The 23,645-nt window shown below is 33.2% G+C and overlaps 1 protein-coding gene across 4 annotated transcripts in view; it reads right to left on the reverse strand.

Annotated features, from left to right (window-relative positions):
- CADM2 (cell adhesion molecule 2) overlaps window positions 1-23,645 on the reverse strand; it is a 1,106,513-nt gene that overhangs the window by 134,542 nt on the left and 948,326 nt on the right. For all 4 annotated transcript variants that reach the window (XM_003255142.3, XM_030801642.1, XM_003255141.2 and 1 more), the window contains one exon: window positions 16,284-16,454. In XM_003255142.3, coding sequence (XP_003255190.1) covers window positions 16,284-16,454 — 171 coding nt within the window. The remainder of the gene's footprint in view (window positions 1-16,283; window positions 16,455-23,645) is intronic.

Consider the following 23,645-nt stretch of genomic DNA (forward strand, 5'->3'; position numbering starts at 1 on the left):
AAAGCAGATAATATACTTAGCACATATTTCCATACAGCTCTTAGGAATAACCTAGATAAACTCTAAGTTACTAAAAATCAAGAGATGTAAGACAGTATTCATTTATTTGACTTCAAAATTATTCAAAATATTGATTAGTTCCTGTTTCTAAGACCTATCTTTCCAAATAAATAAGGAAACACACACACACACAAAAACAGAATTTATGTAAAGATAATTTTAAAAAATTATCTTCCATAGATTTCCTTGATAAATACCTATGCTTCATCTGTTCCTCAACCCCCTCCCTGCCACATATACTCCTGGTTCAACGCTTAGGTCCCCGGCTACATTTTCTCAGATTCTGTTGGGTGGTATTTTTCTATGTAGCCTTTAAATGTTTACGATCAGGGTGAACAGGATTCAAATTCTGTTCTCTCATGATTTTCTCTAGGTCTTTTAAGCCTCACTCATATCTTTAGTTTCCATTTACTTACCAATCACTCATGGATTTATATCCTAGTGCAGTTCTGCTTCACAAGCTTATTTATGTGCAACGCCTATGTGGCATGTTCGCTTGGATATCTAAAAGGCCTGGCACATTTGATGTATTCAAAATGAACTCAGTCTCCAATCTTCCCCCCACGTTTCTCCTTCAGAGATCTCTATTTCTGTAGATACCACTAGCGTCCATGCAGTGACATATACCAGATACCTCTTGTTTCCTTGTTTTTTCTATAATCAGTTACCCATGAACTCTTGTTAATCTATCTTCTAAATAACTTTCAAATTAATTCACTACTTTTTCATAGTTCCACAGCCACTATTTTAATCAAGTTTGCAAAAATAGTAAATGGTCTCCTTTGTGTCAAAATTTTAACCCTTTAAATCTTACTCTGATAACTAAACAAAATTGTCTTCTCAAAACATAAATCTGATCACATCAACGTACTAATTAAAACCTTTCATAGTTCATCTTTTCTCTTAAAAAATTTATTAAACCATTTAAGTCCTGCATAATCTGTATCCTTTATGGTTTTGTCTTCTAATATTCTATTATTTGAATTCCAGGCAATTTTATTTTTATCAAGTTCTTTAATAAATGTATTTCATTTTGCCTTCATACAAATTATCAGAAATGCTCCAGTTTGGAGAGATTCCTTGCTTATTTAATTCTTACATATTTTTAAAATCTTAATTCAAATGCCATTTGCTAAGGGCAATCATTCATTACCTTCAAATCTGATCAGAGACCATTGCTGCATGTTCCTTTTTTCACCCTTGTGTAATGTTCTTTTGAAAAGTAGTTGATATAACCTCCATGTCCTGCATGGTGTTTAAACAAAGTGTGTGCTTATTAAATAATTATTAAATGAGTGGAAGTAATATTCTTTTTATTTTCTTTTTTTCGGACAAGCTCTTACTCTGTGCCCCAGGCTGGAGCGCAGTGGTATGATCACAGCTCACCGCAGCCTCGGCCTCCTGGGCTCACGTGATCGATCCTGCAGCCTCAGCCTAGTAAGCAGCTGGGACCACAGGTGTGCTCCACCATGCCTGGCTAATTTTCTTTCTTTCTCTCTTTTTCTCTCTTTATCTCTTTCTTACTTTCTTTTTTCTTTCTTTTTTCCATTTTTGAAGAGATGGAGTCTCACTGTGTTGCCCAGGCTGGTCTCGAACTCCTGGCCTCACGTGATCTTCCCACCTTGGCCTGCAAAAGTGCTGGGATTACAGGTGTGAGCTACCTTGCATGGCCAGCAATAAAATTTGTGATATATCTTCTCATCATCATTTTGGTATACTATTCTAAAATATTTTTAAATGCTTAATTGAAATGTATTGGCGCCTGATGTTTAGAAGGTACATTAACAAGATTAGCATTATAATTAATCTGAACTATTAATTAACGTTTAATTATTAAGTAATATAATTGTTAGTTAATATATTAATTATTAACATACAATTAATCTTAAATATTTAAGTTGCAAACCTTAGATTAACTTTTAATCTTGGTTCATATTTAATTTAATGTGGAGTACTATTCAACCATAAAAATAATGAGATCCAGTCATTTTTAACAACATGGATGGAACTGAAGATCATTTTGTTTTGTGAAATAAGCGAGGCACAGAAACACATACATCACATGTTCTCACTTATTTGTAGGACATAAAAATCAAATCAATTCAGTTCATAATCATAGAAAGTAGAAGGATGGTTACCAAAGGCTCAGAAGGGTACTGGGGGTTTGAGAGAGAGGTAGGAATGGTTAATGAGTACAAGAAGAAAATTAGAAAGAATGAACAAGACCTACTATTTGATAGCACAATGAAGTGACTATAGTCAACAGTAATTTAATTATATATTTTAAAATAAGTTATAGAAGGTAATTGGACTGTTTGTAACTCAAAGAATAAATGCATGAGGGGATAGATAACCCATTCTCCATGATGTGCTTATTTCGTTTTGCATGCCTGTATCAAAACATCTCATGTACACCATAAATATATACACCAATTATGTACCCACAGAAAGTTTTAAAAAAAGAAAATTTTTTAAAATGTATATTGCACACTCTCTGTTACAAATAATCTGCATTGGATATCGTTAGGTAACAATTTTCTATGTTGATAAAAATGCCAATTTCTTTTTAATGCAAGTACCACATGTGTAAAGTATTTTTTACTCATCTGATTTTGGCAGAGGTAGTACTCAACTGTGAAGACATTTATTTAATTATTCAGCCAAAGCTAGTTTATATTTCCATGATATAAATTATTTCTTTTTAAACATGCCATTTTAGTAATACTCACCACACGCCTTTTTATTAACCACAAATACTACAGTAATGAGGTTATTATCTTAAACTTGACTCTCAAATAATTGTTTTTAATAGCAGGAAGTAATTTTGGCTTTGATAAAAATCTCTGTCATTATTATTTCTATTTATTTTCATCAGACACTTTATCGTACATAAGAGAATTGATTAAGCAATGTTATTCTAAAAACATTTTAGTAAGATATCAATGATATTCTAGAAATAATACTTGTAAATGAGTTTAGAACTACTATACTTTGTTAGCTAACCAAACAACAGAAAAGTAGTCATCTCAAAAACTGAGTTAATTTTGAAAGTCTTCACTTTCCAGGATGTCTGCAAACTACTTATATTAATGTGTGAGACTCCAGTGTAAACATATTTCTCTCTATTATTTATTTTGTTACATATCAAGATGAATGGATTATTTGTCAGGACTGGCACAATGCACAATAGATTACATGTAAATGGTTTTCTAAAATAATCTTAAATTTATGCACTTAATGTGTTACTCCACTTTTTACTGACTCAGATATGAATAGTAATGAAGTCAATACTGCATCATCCAAACTTTTCCTTGCGTGCCTTTGCCAAGTTATCTACTAAGATTTAGAAAAACAAAATTTGTATTTTTTTTTCTGTGAATATGTTTTGTTAAGTTAACCATAGATTTTCTTCTGGTTCATAGTTTTTCATTTTAAACATATTTCAAAGGATTGAAATTGGGAATATTTTCTAAACCAAATTTTACTTAAATAGTAATTCCAGACTTAACTGTAGAAATAATTCCTCTATTTTCCTCTGTAGGAGCAATGTGTTTTACATTTCATCCTGCTCTACTATTTCACAAAACAGAATGACTCTTTTGGTTCAGTACACTGGAGATGTGTATGATGTTCTGTTTTTAATTTACTGATATAATGCATTGTATTGTACCAATTAGTAATGGTTTAAAAGGGGGTTAGAAAAAAATGCATTAATATGACTGCTATTTATTCTAGTTTTGTCCTATATGTTAAACTCAGATATTTTTTGCAAACTAGCAATTTTCACGCAGTTTTAAAATGCCTTTAAAAAAATCAGTCCTTTCAACGTTGTATTTATTAAATATACATGAATGTATATAATGTACATTTATAATATATCCACAACATTTTGAGCACTCAAAATCTAATATATTAACTTACTCAATTGTGTGTCCTTATATCTTATGCTTAGTAAATTGTAAGAGCTCTTTAAGTGCTGTGTAAATAAATGTTTTGTTCAAGATGCAAAAAAAATGAAGTTTTGCACAAGTGTGTAAAGATAGGCATATATTCAATCATTAACAAATAATTTTTCAGTACTTGTAAGTATCCAACTAAAATACACAGATACTTTAAAAGCAAAATGCTCTAAGACTTTTGTAGAAACAAAAAGTATTCTTTAGAATGTCTATGAAATGTTTAAATGTGGAAAGCCCCATTGTTTTCCTAATTTTTTTTTTTTTTTTTTTTTTTTTACTTTTGTCTGACATATTCTGGGGCTTATTTAGGAAGAAACACAATTACTTTCAAGAGCTAGATTTATGGATAAAAGGTTTTTCTTCTTTTGACCGGGTGCGGTGGCCCACGCCTGTAATCCCAGCACTTTCGGAGGCCAAGGCAGACGGATCATGAGGTCAGGAGATCGAGACTACTCTGCCCAACATGGCGAAACCCCGTCTCTACTAAAAATACAAAAACTAGCGGGGCATGATGGCATGCGCCTGTAGTCCCAGCTACTCAAGAGGCTGAGGCAGGAGAATCACTTGAACCCAGGAGGCGGAGGTTGCAGTGAGCCGAGATCGTGCCATTGCACTCCAGCCTGGCAACAAAGCAAGATTCCATTTCAAAAAAAAAAAAAAATTCTTCTTTAATACAAAAATTTAAAGGTTTTATAAACTTGGGAAGTAAGGATAGCTCACATTCCATTTGAATGACTGAAGATTTGAACCACAGTAAAGATACTGATCCAGCAGAATGGATTTTCTATATCCTTAGCAAGGATTTTAAAAGAGAAAAGACGTGATGAAGCTTCTATTAAACCACCTAATGAACAATCTTAAAAGCACAAGATTTTAAAGTATTTAGCGTCACTGGTTTAACAAAATTTATCCATCACCAGATTTTGTAGATAAATAAAAAGAAGCTTTGAGTCAAATGTTATATCAGGAAAAAAAAATAAAAAACACCGTATTTCTTTTGTAATTGATTAAGTATAACAGAAATTTAAGGTTATATAAAATTAACACTTAACCTGATATGGATGATGGCCAAAATGCTAAGTAAGAGAAACAACCAAAGACTACTGTACCCTCCTATATTGCATAATGTAGTGAGTGAAGAAATATGGTGGTTTATAACACAAAGTAGCCGTCATTTGCATTGCTTATATCACAGTCTTTGGTTGAAAGAAAATTATAATATGGATAACTTTATTTGTTCACAAAATTATTTCCTATGAGTACTCTCATTTATTCATTTGACAAACACATAGTTTCTACGACATACAAAGAAGAGTGCTAGTACCCATTTCTATCCATTGTTTCACTAGAATGGTAACATTGTAACATTATAATATTTTACATTGTGACATTCACATTGCAGTCCCTCAAGATTAGGTATTAGTCTTCAATGGTGCTACTGAGTGTTTGGCATATTCTTAGGAATGCATGCTTATCAAAGCAGAGATCATCTTTATCTTGTACACTGACTTATCCTCATGTCCTAGAATAACTACTGGACCTCAGTTAAGTAATTGTTGAATAAATAAATGAATAATGGTCTTTTGAAATATTTTCCAACTACTGATTAAATTTGTTAGAAAAGCAAATTTACTTGTCACAACTGTCTTCTAATAATAGTAAACATTAATCAAATACTTGGTAAATAATATGCATTGATGTAATTGCTCTGTATGCATTGCCTCATCAAACTCTTATAAAGCATACCAAAAATTCTGTGCTCTCCTCATTGTACAGAATATGAAACATGCTCAAAGGAGTGAAGTTAACACTGATAAATTTGTTTGACCCTTTTTCTCCAGTCTTAACCACATTTCGATGAGTTTGTGTTTTCTAGTCTCTCTTAGACTACATTAGCAATTGATGTTTTTCATACTGTGTTCTATTAAATTCATCAAAATTAACTCTTTCTCTATCTGGTTTAATTAGCACGCAGCCCAAGACTTTGGCTCTATATGATCTGCATATTGTGTACACTCTTATATATCTCTCTCACATTGTTTATCTCATTGACAGTTAAAAATATTCTTTTAAAATACACCCACTGTCTCATTTATAAAAACAGGTTCTTCTTATTCACAAACTCTTCTCATCCACAAATAATATAAAAAAACTCCCGATAGCAAATTTGTACTAACGGAAATTTAGAAATTTTAAAGTGTCTTGCAGATGAAAGATTTGTGAATCTTTGCCTTATTGAAATATTATTACATAAGAGTTTCCAAACTAAATTTATGATATCTTGGTACTTATGATATCTTGGTACTTAACATTAATACTAAAGAAAACTGCATTAACTCACTATTGTGAAGCCATTTTTGTTTTACTTCAAAATAGTGGTTCTCATCTGAGGACAATTTCATCCCCTAAGTATATTTGAAAATGTCTGAAGGAACAGAGAATAGCAATTAACATCTAATGAGCAGAGGCCAGGAGTGCTGCTGAACATCCCACAGCGCACAGGACAGCCCCACACCAGCCCCCCAAAAACAAACAGAATTCTCTTGCCCAAAATGTCAATAACACTTTTCTTTAAAATATTTACATTTACTTTATTCATTATCTATTTTCTATTTATGTATGTATGTATTTATTTATTTATTTTTGGGACGGAGTCTTGCTCTGTTGCCCAGGCTGGAGTGCAATGGCGTGATCTCGGCTCACCGCAAGCTCCACCTCCCGGGTTCACGCCATTCTCCTGCCTCAGCCTCCCGAGTAGTTGGGACTACAGGCACCCACCACCGTGCCCGGCCAATTTTTTATATTTTTAATAGAGATGGGGTTTCACCATGTTAGCCAGGATGGTCTTGATCTCCTGACCCCGTGATCCGCCCTCAGCCTCCCAAAGTGCTGGGATTACAGGCGTGAGCCACTGCGCCCAGCCTATTTTCTTTATATTTGTCTATCTATTTATCTATCTATCTCTGTCTTCTTTGTTACAAAAGATAGGGAGCTACTAGAGAACTGTGGCGCTGCCTGCATTGATACGAATTGCTTATGTTCTCTCACATCATTGCTTACTCCTGAAAGGAAGTAAATGCTTAATACTCTCTGAGTTAGGCCATTATGATACACTCCTGAAATGAAAAGCTGTAAATCAAACTCAATCCACACCTCAAGTTCTACCACTCAGTAGGAGCAGTGGGGTTAACAGGACTCTTTCAGTTCCAGCACTATCTGATTCTCATTTTTTCCTGGGTACAATTGTGTTTTTCTAAGATGTTTAGTTTATTTTTCCCATTTGTAATTCTGTAGTAAAATTCTCACTTTCCATTTAACTTACATTTCTTAATACTGAAAATTATCCGGTACTTTTCTTCAAAGGTGTGTTAAATTTCTTTCGATTTTAGTGAATGCTTTTGTGGCAATCATTATTTATTTGAAAAATACTTATAAATCACTGTGCATACAAGACACAGTACCACTATTATACAAGTGTTATACATTTGCAAAAACAGCAACCCATAGGAATATAGTATTAATAAATTAGATAAATTGTATATAGTTCAAAATAATTCAAACTCAATATTGTAGGCACCATAGTACTTGGCTGATGTATTATGGGAGTTGCCAGAGGGATAGATTATACATATTTGTCAGAAGCAAAGAAGATTACTTAGAAAAGTGACATTTAAAATAATTCAGAGAAAACACAGTATTCGATCTGGTAGAAATTTTCTAGAGGGAAAGAAAAGAAGGGATTTAAGGCAAAGGAAAAATTAACAAAGTGTTGTATTAAAGAATGCTGGCTATATATGAGGCATCTAGAAATAATGTAAAGCATAGAATGCATTATTTGAAAAAAAGTACTTGAGAGCAGCATTATAGGGGGTTGGTTGTATTTTAAAAGCCTTGAATGTCAAGCTGTAGAGTTTGGACATTACGTTAGAAGCAATAAGAAATCATCTCGGGTTTGTAAGTATCAGGTAAAGAACCAATATTTAAGAAGACATGTTTGGCAGTGTGTAAAACCGAATGTATCTGGGAGAGGCATAGAAGCAATGTGTCTCTATCGTAAAGTTGGGCCACAAGGAAGACCTTAAAGGGAAGCAAAAAGTAGCCGTAAAATTATAGGTAATAAATGCATCAGCACTTTTGTTCATTTTAATTCTTATTTATTTATTTATTTATTTTTAGATGGTGTTTCATTTTGTCACTCAGGCTGGAGTGCGGTGGTGCCATCTCAGCTCGCTGCAGCCTTGAACTCCTGGGCTTAAGTGATCCTTCCACTTCGGCCCCCGATGTAGCTAGGCTGCAGGAACATGCCACCACGCGTGGCTAATTATTTCGTATTTTTTGTAGAGACGTAGTTTCCTCCATGTTGGCCAGGCTGGTTTCAAGCTCCTGAGCTCAAGTGATCTGCCTGCCTTGGCCTCCCAAAGTGCTATGATTACAGGCGTGAACCACTGTGCCGGCCCATACATTTTTATAATTGTTGACTATATGGTACATTATTTTAAATGCATTTGAAACAGTTCCAACTATGTTTAAGTAATGATATTTCATAATTTGTGTTCTTTCTTTACTAGAGGTCCTCCAAAAAAAAGCAACCATTTAATTTTAAAACTAGGTTTAAAAATTGGCTTATCTTGCAATTATGATATGGAAACATTAAATCATCTTATAAATCTAAGATACATTATGAAATTTTGGTGACACTATGTTTCTTTTATTATGAGAAATCTTGCTACTTCAGGGACCTAGGTATTACTTCACCACTAACCCATCAATTATCCCCAACTATGATAAAAAGAATAACATAAGAAGAAAATGGATATATATACAAATGATGTAAGAGTGGGAATGTCTACATAGTAACAACTAATCACATGTGGCTATTTAAATTTAAATGTAATTCAATTATGATTAAGTAAAATTTAAATAGCATTTCCTTAGTCACAACAGCCACACTTCAATTGCCGATAACCACAGGGAGCTGATTATTGGCTACCATCTGGAGATAGAGAACATTTCTATCATCACAGAAAGTTGCATTGGACAATGATGGGGTAGAAGGGTTATGCAAGTGACATAAATCATCACTGTTACCTAATCCTTCTGTGCTTATAGGATTGGCCAGGTTTTCGATTTTCTTTTGTAAAAATTTAAAAGAAGTATAGAAACAAAAACACCATATTGTAGTCCTGTTTGCTACTGTGTTGTTTTTTTTTTTTTGGCTTTCATGATATCAATTGAGAACTCAGAATTTTTCATTTTCTGCCTATAATGGCAAGAGAAGGAAATTAATAAAGACACCCCAAAATTATTAGAAAAATTGGAAGATAAATGCAAAGAGAAAATAGTGAAGCTCAAGCGTCTTAAAATGACAGTAAAACAAGTTTTCACTTTTGATACTCTAGATAAATTGTATCAAGCTCAAAAATGGATGAATTGGAACAGTTTCTAATACAAGGAAGGACTCATCACACAATGTTTTGCAACCATATGCTTTTGCTGAAAGGAAAATATGACAATGTTCTTTTACCTTTTATGATTTTGAACATAAGAATTTACTTTACACAGTCCATAAATGGAAACATGTTGAAAACATTTGGTGATGAAGAAATTTTAAGAATATATTTTAGTTTTGGCCGGGCGTGGTGGCTCACGCCTGTAATCCCAGCACTTTGGGAGGCCGAGGCGGGCAGATCATGAGGTCAGGAGATCAAGACCATCCTGGCTAACATGGTAAAACCCCATCTCTACTAAAAAAATACAAAAAATTAGCTGGGTGTGGTGTCGGGCGCCTATATTCCCAGCTACTCAGGAGGCTGAGGCAGGAGAATCACTTGAACCCGGGAGGCAGAGGTTGCAGTGAGCCGAGATCGTGCCACTGCACTCCAGCCTGGGCAACAGAGTGAGACTCCATCTCAAAAAAAAAAAAAAAAAAAAAAACAAAGAATATATTTTAGTTTTATTTTACTTGCTCTTTATAAATCTAAAAATGAAAATGTTTTGCAATTATGGAATAAAGATATTGTATTCTTCTGGGTAAAACTATGAGCCACCAAAGTTTTTTTAAAGTATTGCATTCTGACAATGCTAGTGAAAGAAGAGCCAAAAAGCAATGACAAGAGAGGACACAGTAGAGACGTATTTTGAAGCTGGACTCATTATTTACAAAATGGGTGTATTTCAGGATCATGCATGCCAATTATTGCTCAATTTGTGTATATATACCATTAAAGCCAGAGAAATAGATAATAAAAGGTCACATTTTTCTCTTTATGAAACTAATTTGTGTTTTTAGAATAATTTTAAAACTTCCAAAAAGTTTTATAAATGCATACTTGATGATAAGCTTAATTAGGAAATTTCAGAGTATGTTATGTTAATTTTATATATACATTTATTATCTTTTAATTTGGAATTCCCATTCACAAATATATATATATATATATATCCTCTTCAATGTTTTAATAACACACACACAAATTGTTACACACTATTAATAATATAAAAAATGGCACAATAACAACATTTTGAATCCTTGCCTGTAGATGGCTTAAAATACCTGGTGATTCAATTACTTTTAATATTTAACATAAATATTCTTATCCTTTATAAAAGAAAAAAAAATTTGTCTCATGAGCAAAATCTGCCAGTAATATATACTGTTGGTCATATAATACATAAATGTAACTTCTCTGAAAAAAATTAAAAATTTTTTGGAATCTCAAATAGTGGTCACACACTAGGCTATCTTTATTGACATAATGAAATGCATCTCTTACCAAACAGCATAGATCACCTTATGATTCTAGCACATATACCATTTCAGTAGCTTTTTGAAATATCTTATGCTCAATTAAAATTCTTCTAAGGCATTCCCAGGCATAAATATGGCATTTTGTTAGTCAAAAGAACAGTTTAGTTCTAAAAAATGTAACCTAAATATAATTTTCATTTCACCTTCCCTGTTTCCTTTTATATTCTGTGCCCTTGTACTATATATAATTTGTGGTAGACAAGATAATTAGATAATTAGCATTTCATAAATGAGATGCCAGATGAGTGAGCTATTTTATTTTGAATGCTCCTTGGAATATTCCTCTTCCTATCTGATAAGCTGATATAGCCTGAAACATTTAATATATAATATGTAGAAAGGTAGTGAAAGCAAAGAGAATGTAACTAACATAGGGCAATTTAAAATAAACTGACCTGGACTAGAGAAATGTATGGGTTTGTGTAGTGTAGACTGCATAGATAAGAACTTTATTATTTTTTATAAGTGAAAAAGGACAACAGCCAAGAATACATGAAATGAAGAATCTCTGCCCACATCTGAGAATAAAAAGAAGATACAAACAACTGAATTACCAAACTTTAAACCCATCTGTACTGAATATTGTCTTCTATAATCAGAATTTTATTTTTAATCAATTTCATTGTTTTGCAACTAAAGGGAGAACTGATCAAGCATATTAGTTGGTCCAGAAAAGTAACATAAAAGTACAGGGAAGAATGTAGTTTCTGCAGGCACAAAGTAATTATCTTTAAAAGGGAGTAAGGCAAGGAAGGAATGTCTTCAGAAATAGTTTGATACATTTTAAAAATGTAAGTTGTTAAGAGAAAAATGGATTGACTTTATTAGTAATTTGCATGGTAACTAGAATAGAGATACAATCATCAAGAAGGTAAATGTCAGGACTGTCAATTGACCATTTAACCCCTTAAAAAGATATAATTTTAGTAACAACTGGACCCAAACGTTTTTCTGTTATTTTAAATATATATTATATATTTCTTATTTTCATTCATTATTAATCTAATTAATTTCATTTAAGCACAATTTTAACACTTTAGCTTATTTTCCTCTCTTCCTTCCTCCTTTCCTTCAGCCATTCACTCCTTCCTTTCCTTGATGCTCAGATAGAATTTTTTGGGTGTACATGCAGGCTCTCCTCTACGAGCTGTTTTAACTATTTATTGCTTTAAACATTAATAACCTTCATGTGTAAAGAGCTACTCATTTTTATAGGCAAAGCCTAGTACTGTTAAAGGAAGTACTAAACAAACATTAATGATAAGCATAAGATTTCATGATGAGATGAATTATATAGAAAATGTACTATACTATACACACATTTTTAAAATTTGAACTCTTATTTTTCTATATTTTCAGTTCTTTGTTACAGTATTAAAATGCTTTTTCAGGAAAAAACACAATAGTCTGACATATTTTAGTTTTCTGTCTCTTGCACTTTTCATTTTCATTCAGTTTATTTTTAATGTAATTTTTGTCCATGATACATACAGAAAATGAATATTCAGTCATTTTCTTCTTTTTTGTGTTTTGTGTAGAGTACTTTCTATGAATGCAGATACATTATTTCTACTGAGATTTAAACAATTATCTAACTCATACAATTTGTTCTTCTAAAAATTAACTCACAAATAAAAAGTTATTTTACAAAGAAATCTGTCAAAATGGGAGGACGAATTTGAGTTTTCATTGATTAATTTTTAAAGTGGCTTTTCCCACTGCTCAGTTGTGAAGTTTCCTCTTCCCTATTATGTAAAATCTGCAGGTATTTGTGATTCATTGTGAAAGTTCTGCTTTTCATTTTCTTAAGTTTCAGTTTTAAAAGAACTCTCTTTCATTATAGTGGCAGTATTTAAGTGTATGATTAATATCTTATTTTTAAAAATGTTGCTCTGATATATTTTACAGGCTAGATTCATATAAATTGTATATCACAAGGTTACAGACTTAACACAGTTAAGCCCTAGAAATATAAGTCCTCCTACTATACTTTTTTCATTATGCCTCTTGGCATTGTATGTTTAACTTTAATTTTCTTATTGCTCACCAAACTTAGGTTTCTACAACATCAGAGGATTTTTATTTCAGATGTATTCATAGCTGTTTCCATTATTGTAGGAATATATATTTACTCTTTTGACTTACCACTGAAAACAATATCATCTCTGTGGATCTGAAATGCTAAATGTTCCTCCATTTGGACCAGTCTTTTAGGTCATTCATCACAAGAATATTGTCAAACAATGGAGAAATACTTAACTTATGCTCCATAAATCCCAGATTAACCATCTTCTTCCTTTCCAAGCCTGAGCTCTTGTTTCCCCCTTCTCATTCATGGAAAGTTCTATATCATCTAGACTGCACATGTGGATCTAACTACAGCCATGATCTACTGTCTCTGGGAACAACCGTTGAGATGCTGTTATCATTATTCTAAGATATTTATGAAGACCACACCAGTTTGCTCCATTTGCTCTAATTTTGATGCTGACTGTTGCTCAATGTCTCCTTTCCACCCTCTACTCATTTAACCTCTGGGGAATGTTCTGCAAGCTGAAAGAAACATTTAGCATTATCATCAGTTAGTTTTAATTAACTTCACATACTTGAATGATGGTACGCTAGATGCTAGGAAAATAATTTAAATAGATCTGGTTTCTGCCTTCTAGCCATTTACATATTAAACCATGATAGAAAGAGATGCTATTTTTAATTGGCTAGCCATGAAAAGTGTAACATTTTTAATGTAAAACTTCCTTTAAAAATTAGATAATTCAACTGCCTTCCTACATGAAGTTTTACTTATTCATGCATATTGAAATATGGTTAATAGATAAAATGCTCAAGAATTGTATAATACTTCCATTTTGGATTTCCAAAGTAGTGAAAATGACCTTGGCAGCTGACATATAGGTTAAAATATTCTCAACAAACAATATTCCAGAATGTGTAGAGGAATCAAATAAAGGTAGTCTCTGACTGTGGCATGGAATAAGACAGAGACAAGTTCATCTTATGACCAGGTGTGAAACAAGACAGAGACCAGGACCCTCAATGTCCACAAAAATTAGCGAAATTAACTACTGTGTCTTTATAATAGCGAACCTACAATATTTTCATTTTTTAGCTAAAGTTACTCATATACCCATCACTGACATGCTCCTAATCCTGAGAACACACAATCCAGAAGCCTCTTTAGAATACCCAGCACAAGCCCAAATCCTGTAACAAGTATCTTCTCACTCTTTCTTACCTACATCCAGAGATTCATCTGCTATGTTTTCTCCTTTGCCATAGCAACTTACATAAATCTAGTTTTGCTTGGCTATTGGTAGATTTTGGGTGATCTGTGACTGGAAGTGGTCTTCAATAGTTCTTATGACCGATTTTTGTTTTATTTAATTATATGTTAGAATTTACAGTTAACTAAGCAGTCAATTATTATTTTAAATTTAGTTTTACTTTGCTTTGTATGTGAATATTAAAGAGTTTAAATTAAAATGCTGTTGATCCAGGTCCTTTAAAAATATTGTTACACAATTTTTTATATTTTGAGAGACCCACTGATGTGTGTGAAAAAGAAATAGAAAAGGGAAGACAATTGACATTTATTCAGTCTATTCAATGCCATGAACTTGACTTAAGTTCAAGGAATTAATTCTCTAGCTTATCATCACATCCTCACAGGAATGACTCCTCTAGTTTGTAACCAAAGCTCAACCAGTTTCAGTAATTTTCCCAAAGCCAAAATACAAATAAATGTCAAAATTGAGAGATAATCTCCATTTGGGCTCTAAAGTATGCTTCTTTCTGAATTTGCTTCCAGGAGAATAGGAGTAAATTGCTAAAATTAACCTAACATAATTGAAATCATTTAAACATTATAATATTTTCAATAATTACTAAACTAAGAATAATTTAAAAATAAGCATATTATAGTGAGCTTTATATTTTCCATATAAAAAGTAACCAAAACATTCTAGTTCACCTGGCAATTCTCCAATCCTTTCTCACAACACTCTGTATTTTTCTCCTCCAGTCTCACTGGCACCCTTGCTATTCCTAGAAATAAAAACACTAAACATGCTACCTCAGGGTCTTTGTACTTGCCCTTGCCTGTGCATTACACCAACACACATACTCGCTTTCCTTAATCTCCATTTCCGTCTCCTCACTGCCCTCCTATGCTTTATCTTCCTTGCAGCCATGTACTTATCAATAGGTACTTAGTACTTATCAATATGTAACATGTGATATGTTGCATTTATTTATTTTTTTCATCCCTACCTAGAATGGATGCTGTAAGAGAAATGAAGTTTGTTGGTGATAGTGGAGGTGATTATTTTGACACTTGGAGACAAACTCAATTTGTTTTGTGCTTTTGTTTGTTTGTTTGGTCATTGCTGTAACCCCAGTGCCCAAAACAATGCCTATTACACAGTGCCACTAAAAAATTATTGTTGAATAAATAAATGAAAACAAAATGCAATGAAACATATTGGAACAGTACTTAGAGTTTAGTATTTTAGGATTTAATGTAACTGCATATCACACACAAATTCTAAGCTCAAGCTATAATTTTATCACAAATAGAGAAAACAAAATCTTCATTATCTAGAAAATCAAATACTGCAATTCAGAACACATTATCTCCTATCCTCTATTCTTTTATATTTTATGTTACATATTTCAATTCATTCATTTTCATTTTGATTAGTATATATAATTGTCTACTAAAACCTTGCTAGGTACTAAAACTACCATGATTACAAGTCTGTCATTTGCTAGTTGTGTGACTCAGCCTCCATAATCTTCAGAATCCTTGTGTGTATCTTGTGACTAATGAGAGTAACTACTCATCAAGCTACTATTAGTAAATGAGTACTCAATGACATAATTCCAGCAAAACATTTAGCACTGCCCCTGATCTATTAGATTCACAAAATTAATTTTGTTCTTATTGATTGTGAGTAATGATGACGATGAAAACACAATAAATATGCTCCTATATTTATACATTAGTATATGCCATATAGAAGGTAAAACCAGTCTAATTTTAAAAGCATAGCTGAGAAGCCACATTTGCATAAAATAGTCATTTTAATATAACACTGTTCATCAAGGCCCTCTCAGATTACCAATTCTCAGTGATTTTGCTCAAATTACTGCTTTTTCTCCCCCACCCTTACGTGCACACCTGCATTAAGCCACAATTTGAAACACAGGAGTATTAACCTTGTACATCTCCTTCATTTTTCCTCATTGTTAAGAATGAAACTCAGACAAGGAGTGTTTTCCTTTGAACCTGGTTAATACTAGTGAGTGTAGTTTTACTTCATTTTGCCGTGGATTTTACTGCACCTTTGCTATAACTTCAGGTAGTTTTGAAATGATTTTAGATGCAGATGAAGAGATTTGCTGCTGAGATAAAGGAGGGGGAAGTAGTGTTTACTTACAGTGTATTTCTAGCACCTGCATGGCTACCTGAGGGGTGGCATTGAGGGACTCGTGATCTACTCTGCAGATGACCGCCACTCCATCATCACTCCGGTCCACTCGGAAGTCCAGTGTGCTGCTGACAGTGAATGTCTTGCGATTTGCGTCCTCTTCTTTTAAATATTTTACATCTGAAAATAAAATATGAATTTTAAAATGTGACACCTTTCAAAATAAAACAGATTGCATTTACTCAAGATAATGGAAACACCCTTCTCCCTATTTTTATCAATTTTTAAGAAGCAAATATTTGTGATTTTAACATTTAATCTATTTCAATTCAATTAAATAAAATTACTTAAAAAATAAATTCTTCACGAGGTCAGGAGATCGAGACCATCCTGGCTAACACGGTGAAACCCCGTCTCTACTAATAATACAAAAAAATTAGCCGGGCATGGTGGCAGGCGCCTGTAGTCCCAGCTACTCGGGAGGCTGAGGCAGGAGAATGGCGTGAACCCAGGAGGTGGAGCTTGCAGTGAGCTGAGATCACGCCACTGCACTCCAGCCTGGACAACAGAGCGAGACTCCGTCTCAAAAAAATAAATAAATAAATAAATAAATAAATAAATAAATAATTAAAAATAAAAAAATTTAAAAATTCTAAGAGTTAGATCCAGAAATATAATAAAAGGGTGGGGCGCAGCAATTTCATTTCTTTGGTCTCAGGCTTACCTAGCTTATAATCAGGCACAAGATACTCTTATATACTCCATTAAAACAATGTATATCATCTTTAAAAAGTAGTCTTTCTTTTCTCTTAGCTATAAGTTTTACTAAAACATAATCTTAATTTTCTGAGCCACAAGCACAGTTAGGAAGGGCAAATTTACAACTATATGGCTAAGCCTAAAAGAAAGCATAATGCATTTGAAATATAACTTTAACATGAACAATGTGAGGTGAACATAAATTGCTAAAGAATACTTAAGATGAGAAAGTTGTCATCTTTGGAAAGAAAAGGAGCACAGTCATCTGAATATTTTGAATACCTAAGTATATATTTGCAGTGAAATTTACATTGAGATGAATGCTCTTCACTTGGCTGAGGAATTTATTTCAGCATGAATAAGAGTACTTTCTACAAGATGTGAATTCATTTATCGATATTTAAACTTGCTGTGCATGATTTAGATCCATCATTAAATGGTGCACTAAGGGATTATTTGTTCTTTGTGGAAAAGAGGTTTAATATTATTTTTGCTTAATTTGTAATTTCTCAAGTCTGAAGTAGCTGATAAGAAGAGGGCAATTTTAAAGGTTTAGAAATCAAACTGATAGGATAAGCTTAAGTTATCCTTATAACAAGATCTTAAATGTAGTTGATGGAAAAATGTATTCAGTTTTCTTACGCTTTCTGTCTTTCTTTTCATCATTCAGTATCAAATAAACATTGATACTGTCAGTAAATAAGTCCTTTCACATAAAATACATAAAGTGTTTGATTTTAACATATATTAAGTAATTTATTTTAAAAACATTTTAAAATATGTTAATAACAAAAATGAATACATTCAGCTTCTCTATCTTTGTGCCTTACACAAAGATTGGGCTTTTAAAATAGTATTGGATTTGATGTAATATTTGATTAATAGACATATGCATGTTCACTAACTTTCACTTATTTCAGAAGTATGACTTTATCATATTGATTGATTTTAAAGACAGAAATAAACATTAGTAAAAGATTAAATGGATAGATGTGATATGTCTTGTTCTTGAAACTATGTTTATATTTTCACATATTAGGGGAAAATGACCTAATTAAGATTTTTACCACAAAATGTTTTATGTATGTTAGACAATTCTGAAGAGTAAGAAAAGCTCTAACATTTAGAAAGAACAGAAGCATGAAGTCTCAATTCCATCTTTTAACTGAAAGTAAATCACACAGATACAGAATTCTACGCAGATATTTTTATAAACATGTGTCCTATGAAATATCTCATCTCATTTTTACTAAAGTCATTTACTAAGATTTTTGCACTTGAAAATTAGGTACAATTCCATTTAAAAATATTAAATAAAAGACACAATGACCTTTCAGCCAAAATATATCAGAATAATTCAGATGCATTTATGATTCTTTGCTTATATTTAAAATATTATAAGGTTCTTTTACGTTTCAGTCTCACAGATTTATACAAATACGTTGCTTCATTTTTACATTTATTTTCTTTTTTTATAAATCTATGCCCAATGTTTACTTGTTCCGAGCTCTAAGCAGTGTCAGAGTAAGAAAATATTGATCTCTTGACAAACAATTTTTATAATTATGCTACACAATATATGAGAAATTACTCTAAAGTATTACTGCTGGTTGTTTACTTTTTATAACAGCTGCACTTTAAGAACTCACACATCTGCTTCTTTTAGCTGTTTCCCTCGCAAAAGCAGCATTTAATGTAATATTAATTGGACACATAAAATTTGATAGCAATTGTATAAATCATAAAATTTTAATGAACTCATTCAAGTAAAATAAACAAAAGTGTAATTTGTTGATTTTAGTATCGGCTTATGTGATAGATTATAGGGTTACCAGAAGCCTTAAGATAAACAGAAAAAACATTGAGAAGAGCCAATCGTAGTATCTTTTCTCATATTTTGGGCTGACCTTCTTCCCCAAAGAAATGAATACAGAAGATACTTAAAGTGTATCTCTACTTTCCCTTTCTACATTTTTAAAATAACGATGCATTACACAGTTATAGAACCAACAGAAATTTTCTTTACACTGCATAGTTTATTTGCTGATACCATGTGTATCCTTCTTTCATGTGCTATCCACTTTCCTTTCTTTTGCATGTCAGTTATATTACAAGGAGATCAAGAATAGCCTTCTCAAAATGCAACGCCCATATGATCTTGTTAAAATGCAGATTCTCACTCAGTAGGTTAGGGTGTGGAGTCTGAGAGTCTGCTGCTGGCCCACAGACCATATTTTGAGGAGCAAGAGTATACTGCAAACATTTGACACTGGAAACACAACTAAAGGTGGACTGGGAATGGTGGGACTTACTCTTCGCATCTTTTTCTCTTTTTCTCTTTCTTGTTATTTTTTAATTGTTTCTCTTCAAAAACTTCCATTGGACATTATATATATATATATATATTTATCTTCATTTTACATTTCTCAAAATATGCACATCCTATATATTACGTAATGTGTTAATGAAATGACTAGAAAACCTTGAGGACAAACAAGAAACAAAGGAACTTTCAGAATTTCTTTCTTTCATAATGCACATAACCACTCCTCCTACTCTCTCTAGTAGACCTTCTGGACATTTAAATAGTCAAAACGGTGGTCACTTTTGGTGGTGAGTTGTGTCGGAAACTGACTGGGAGAGAATATATTCGGGTTTTCTGGAGTTAAGGAAATGCTCTACATCAAAAGCGGTGTGAGGTCATCTGCTTTGCAATTTGTGTAAATATTTTATATTTAAGATTAGTTCATTTCAATGTACGTACATTTTCCCTCAAAAATCACAACTGTAGGCCGGGCGTAGTGGCTCATGCCTGTAATCCCAGCACTTTGGGAGGCTGAGGTGGGAGGATCATGAGGTCAGGAGATCGAGACCATTCTGGCTAACATGCTGAAACCTCGTCTCTACTAAAAATACAAAAAATTAGCTGGGCGTGGTGGCAGGCGCCTGTAGTCCCAGCTACTCGGGAGGCTGAGGCAGGAGAATCACTTGAACCCGGGAAGTGGAGGTTGCAGTGAACAGAGATCATGCCCCTGCACTCCAGCCTGGGTGACAGAGTGCGATTCCATCTCAAAAAAAAAAAAAAATCATAACCGTAAGTTATTATAATAATTACAATTGAGTGGAGAGTAATTAGAGGGATAGATGAAACAAAAATGGCTGAATGTCGATACATTTAAAACTGGGTGATGGCATGCAGCTTCTCATTCTATTATTGTGCTTACTTTGCATATGTCAGAAATTTTCTATAATAAAATTTTTAAATATAAATAAAGAAAAATTCCTCAAGTATAACTCTCAACGAAAATTAGTTACCTAAACATTTCTTGGTAAAGTCTCAAGATAAAGGACTTTCTATTAGTTTTTATATTGTTTATCTTTATAAAATTTGGATTGTAGAATAGCAATCTCCTTATATTCAGGAGATTAGATATTTTGTCTTAGTAAGAACTAAGGTGAAAAAAGAAATAGCAAATGTAAGTTTGAGCGCTGGAGCACCCAAAATGAGTAAGTTTAAATGCCTCAAGTTAGGTTAGCTGGAGAAAAAAAAGAAAGAAAGAAAGAAAGAAAGAAAGGAAGGAAAGAAAGAAAGGAAAGAAAAAGAAAGAAAGAAAGAGAGAGAGAAAGAAAGAAAGAGAGAAGAAAAAAAGAAAAGAAAGAAAGAAGAAAGAAAGAGAAAAAAAAGGCAAGATACCTGGATTTTCTTACATCCAATTTTTTTCCACAAAATATCATATTTCCAGAGATACTTTCATATCCATCTTTCCTAGGTTTATAATATTAGCTCACCAGGCTCTATATCTCGTTTCTGGCCACTTTTAGACTGAAGTTTGGGAAAAAGAAAATTCTCTTAAGTGAAGTTCCTAGAAAAGTTGCCTTGTCTCCACAGTGATGCTAATATGCCTTGAGCAGTATAATCTCAACTATTTTGGTTCATTTGCCTTCTCCACTTTTGCGATTTTGGTGCTACTTAGACTGGAAAAGAAGATACCTTCTTTTTCTTTTTTTTTTTCTTTTTTTTGTTTTTGAGAGTCTCATTCTGTCATCCAGGCTGGAGTACAGTGGCGTGATCTCGGCTCACTGCAACCTCTGCATTTTAGGTTCAAGCGATTCTCCTGCCTCAGCCTCCTGAGTAGCTGGGATTACAGGTGTACGCCACAACACTCAGCTAATTTTTGCATTTTTTGTAGAGACGGAGTTTCACCACTTTGGTCAGGCTGGTCTGGAACTCCTGACCTCAGGTGATCCGCCTGCCACGGTCTCCCAAAGTGCTAGGATTATAGATGTGAGCCACTGTGTCCGGTCAACACCTTCACTTTTATAATGAAATACTTTCCCTGGATCCTGAAATAGATCTCTTTATCAGCCATCTACCTAGAATAGGCCAGTTCTTTTTAATCCATTCCAAGTTCAATAGACCACACTGGGAACAAGGCAGGATTTAGAAACTGAAACTTCCATACTTTCTCATCACTTGAAGATATCTCTTAGGAATCATGTAGGCTATTAAGTGACATTTCCTATACAGACCTTGAATTCTCTGACCGTGAGCAAAACAGCATGGTCTTAGTGTGTCCCAAACAGTGATGCTTATATGGAACTTGAACTTTACTATTATTTTCAGAGGCAGGGTTTGTAAAAGTGGTTTTTGATGGACAACGTAATAGTTTCAGGGGGAGAAATCAAGGAATTTAGTCTGAATCCACATAATTGTTGTCAGTGGTCCTTTAATGATTTTGTGCCATAACCAGTGAGCTAGATTCATGACCTCATCTCATAGAGAACAGAAAATGTACGCATTCCATAAGAGTTGGCTTTACTGTCAAAAATTAGGAGTGAACGAACTCAGTGGAGAACTGGACATGTTGTAATTACTGCTTCACAGTTCTGTAAATCAAACTTCCTAAAACTAAAGACATCATTTTTAGAACACAGCCAACTTCCCCGTTCTTTCTTTCTTAACTGACCTAAAGTAACTATGTCTGGCTAACTCATTCAGTAACTTGGGTGCATATTTTAAAGGCAATTTGTCTTAGAGGAAATGTCAATAATGTTTTGTGTGTGTCTTAAGGTTAAATGTTCAAAGATATTTTACAGAACACTTTTCTTTAATGTTCAAGCAAAGCTTTTCATTTTGTATTTGTTTTAAACCGTCTCTAGACCAAACATAGTAAGGCTATATTTTATATTGTGTAACTTTAAAGTCTGGTAACCACATTCATTTGTGCACTGAAAAAGAATTCAAACAAATTCTTGAGGCAAATCTCATTCTTGCCTATGAGCACCCCTTCATACAATTCCTCTCTGAAATAGGGTAGATTTTTAAAAGTCCTTATGATATTCAACTTTTTTAAGGAAGTACCAGTCATAATCCTGTTTCTTAACTGACTCTTACAGGTATGACCCCACCATTAATTGGCCACATGGATAACCATCCCACTTAGCAAGGAATAGTACTGAAATTCAGCTCTTTGTAATAGATCTGAAAAGGTCAGATGAGAAAAATAATGTTTATGGAAGATTATTAAGGGGAGATACGGCCGGGTGTGGTGGCTCACGCCTGTAATCCCAGCACTTTGGGAAGCCGAGATGGGTGGATCACAAGGTCAGGAGATCAAGACCATCCTGGCTAACACGGTGAAACCCCGTCTCTACTAAAAATACAAAAAAAAATTAGCCGGGCGTGGTGGCGGGCGCCTGTAGTCCCTGCTACTCGGGAGGCTGAGGCAGGAGAATGGCGTGGACCTGGGAGGTGGAGGTTGCAGTGAGCCGAGATTGCGCCATTGCACTCCAGCCTGGGTGACAGAGCGAGACTCCATCTCAAAAAAAAAAAAAAAAAAGAGGAGATACTTCATTTATCTAAATATTAAAGTCTCTTTTTCAGTTTACCCAGACAAGTAAAATGTCAATGCTTTTCATAAAATTTACCTTAAATGTTATTTCGCAGACCTACATTGAGAGGTGCTGCAAGAATCAGGTATATATATTACCTGACTTGAAGCCTCAGGGCGGGCTCTGTATTTGTCTACATTAGAATGTCCTTTCTCCTCAAATATATTTAAAATGATGTTTTATTGCATGCCCAAAATATAATAAAATATGGCAGAAAATTATTTTTAAGTCTATTCAGTAGAATAAGCTTTAAGAAAATAAAAATATCTATGCATTTGAGCAATTTCTGTAGCAGCAGGCAAGTGTGACTTCTTTGAAACGTTTATGATGATGCTATTTTCTGGTAATCAAACTATTTGTTTCATGGAGTCCTGCAGCATTCAGCACATGTAAGAAAAAGCAACCTGCTCCTCATCTACCTATAGTGAAAATGAATAAATGAATCACTTGCATCAGTAAAACATTGTGATGAAATGATAAGTTTCTGAATATATTACAATATTTCTATGTACCATGTACTACCAGAGTTTTTAAAATTATTTTCAACAGGTTACCTTGTATTCTGAGAATCACATCATTTAAAAATTAAAATTACCCATTGGGACATTCACAACATTCAATACAAATTATGTATTCATAAAATAAAGATTAGAGTAAATTTTTAATTTTGTTATTTTCTTTTTTACTAATTATTTTTCTTTTTCTGTTCATTCTTTCTCT

The sequence above is a fragment of the Nomascus leucogenys genome, chromosome 21 (assembly GCF_006542625.1).
Source record: "Nomascus leucogenys isolate Asia chromosome 21, Asia_NLE_v1, whole genome shotgun sequence".
In the NCBI taxonomy this organism is placed as follows: Eukaryota; Metazoa; Chordata; class Mammalia; order Primates; family Hylobatidae; genus Nomascus; species Nomascus leucogenys.